The sequence below is a fragment of the Aotus nancymaae genome, unplaced genomic scaffold (assembly GCF_030222135.1).
Source record: "Aotus nancymaae isolate 86718 unplaced genomic scaffold, 86718_ANA_hifiasm-v0.15.2.pri h1tg000064l_0, whole genome shotgun sequence".
NCBI classification, from domain to species: domain Eukaryota; kingdom Metazoa; phylum Chordata; class Mammalia; order Primates; family Aotidae; genus Aotus; species Aotus nancymaae.
In genome coordinates, this window is record NW_026988478.1 from 7,248,968 (window position 1) to 7,250,442 (window position 1,475).

A 1,475-nucleotide genomic window follows, 5' to 3' on the forward strand; every position below is an offset into this window, starting at 1 on the left:
ATTCTTAATGATATTTCAGGAAGGAGACAAAAATTTTTGGCAGAGACCATGGAGATGGTGAGGAAACTATGGAGTTTAGAGCCAGTTAGGAGATGAAACCGGGAACAGTTGATATGGAATTGGAAGGAAATGAAAGAATTAGAGTACTTCAGGGAGGAGTTATATTCCTATGGCTAAGTAGGATACATGGAAAGCTGGTAGGAAAGAAAACATGTTCTAATTTGGACATAGATTGATGTATCTATAATATGTCTATAGTTGGGCTCCTGGGTAGAAGATACACTGTTAGGTGTGGTGTTCTGGCATTTAGAAGGAAGCTATGGACTAAAGGTAAAATTTGGGAGACATCATTTATTTTTATTTTTATTTATTTATTTTTTACCAGAAAATAAACACCAACTTTATTAATATAATAGCAACAGAAAAGGTTTCCAGTTTCTCAGAAGGAAATAACATAACACCAGCACAAGTGTTTAAAGAGTAAATGCCTACATTTCTTGCTCTGATAGCTTCCCACCACCCATGGAAGGTTCCTCAAGGACAGCTGCCACCAGAGCTGCTGCAAGAACATGTTTTTTACTGGGTGTAGCTTCACAGTCAACTTATCAAGAAGAAGACTAAAATATTATTTCTTCTTAGAAGATCTTGGTTGGGGGAGAGCATATCAATATATAGAGAAGATCTTTGCTTCTCAAATTGAAGAAACACTATTCACTAATGTATCAGTTTTTCTCTGATACAGTGTACCAGAGTGCTCTGTGAAGAATCCTTTTCCATCCATACCACATGTCTGGGTGAGAGGAGAGTGGCAAGCTGCCAGTACACTAGCAGGCACTCCTGGTGATGCTCTGGGCTCTGCTCCCTTTCTGCTGGTAGTAGTGGGCATCTTTTCTGGCAGCTGCAGCAGCTTGATGTGGGGGGAAGGAAGGGGCCACCCACCATTCACCTCTTCTTGAAGCCATATTTTTTGTGTTCATAGGAGAGATCTGTCTTAGAGCTCCCCAAATTAGCAATCTTTGGGCAGCCATCTCTGTCCTTCTCCTGGATGGTACACTCCTTACAATAATAGGCATCAGAGACCCCAGGGCCTCCAGAGATCACACAGCGCCCCTGGTAAGAACCATAGTTACACTCATCACATATGCGCACCAGAGTGCAGGGATGCACATAGGAGTCACAAATCACACACTTGCCATCACATTTTTCACACAGTCTTTTGATGGCAACACCAGCCTGCTTGCAGCAAAAGATCAAATCAGGATGATGTTTAGCCATAGTTCCCAGTGAAGCCGCGAGACATCATTTCTTAAATGATAAGTGAAGTCATGGGGATGGCTTAAAAATGTATCACCCCTAAGAGAAGCAAATAAAAAAAAAATCCTTTGAAATTTCAGTATGGGACAGATGAAAGAAAACCTACTAAGGAAACCTCTAAAAAAACTTCACATTTTTGGCAGAACAAACAAATAAGTAAA

At 40.7% G+C, this 1,475-nt stretch overlaps 1 protein-coding gene across 1 annotated transcript; it reads right to left on the reverse strand.

Annotated features, from left to right (window-relative positions):
* Window positions 1–942: 942 nt before the first annotated feature.
* LOC105716351 (PHD finger-like domain-containing protein 5A) lies at window positions 943–1,275 on the reverse strand. The gene has a single exon (XM_064366108.1). The coding sequence runs from the start codon at window positions 1,273–1,275 to the stop codon at window positions 943–945; it is 333 nt and encodes a 110-aa protein (XP_064222178.1).
* Window positions 1,276–1,475: the final 200 nt, after the last annotated feature.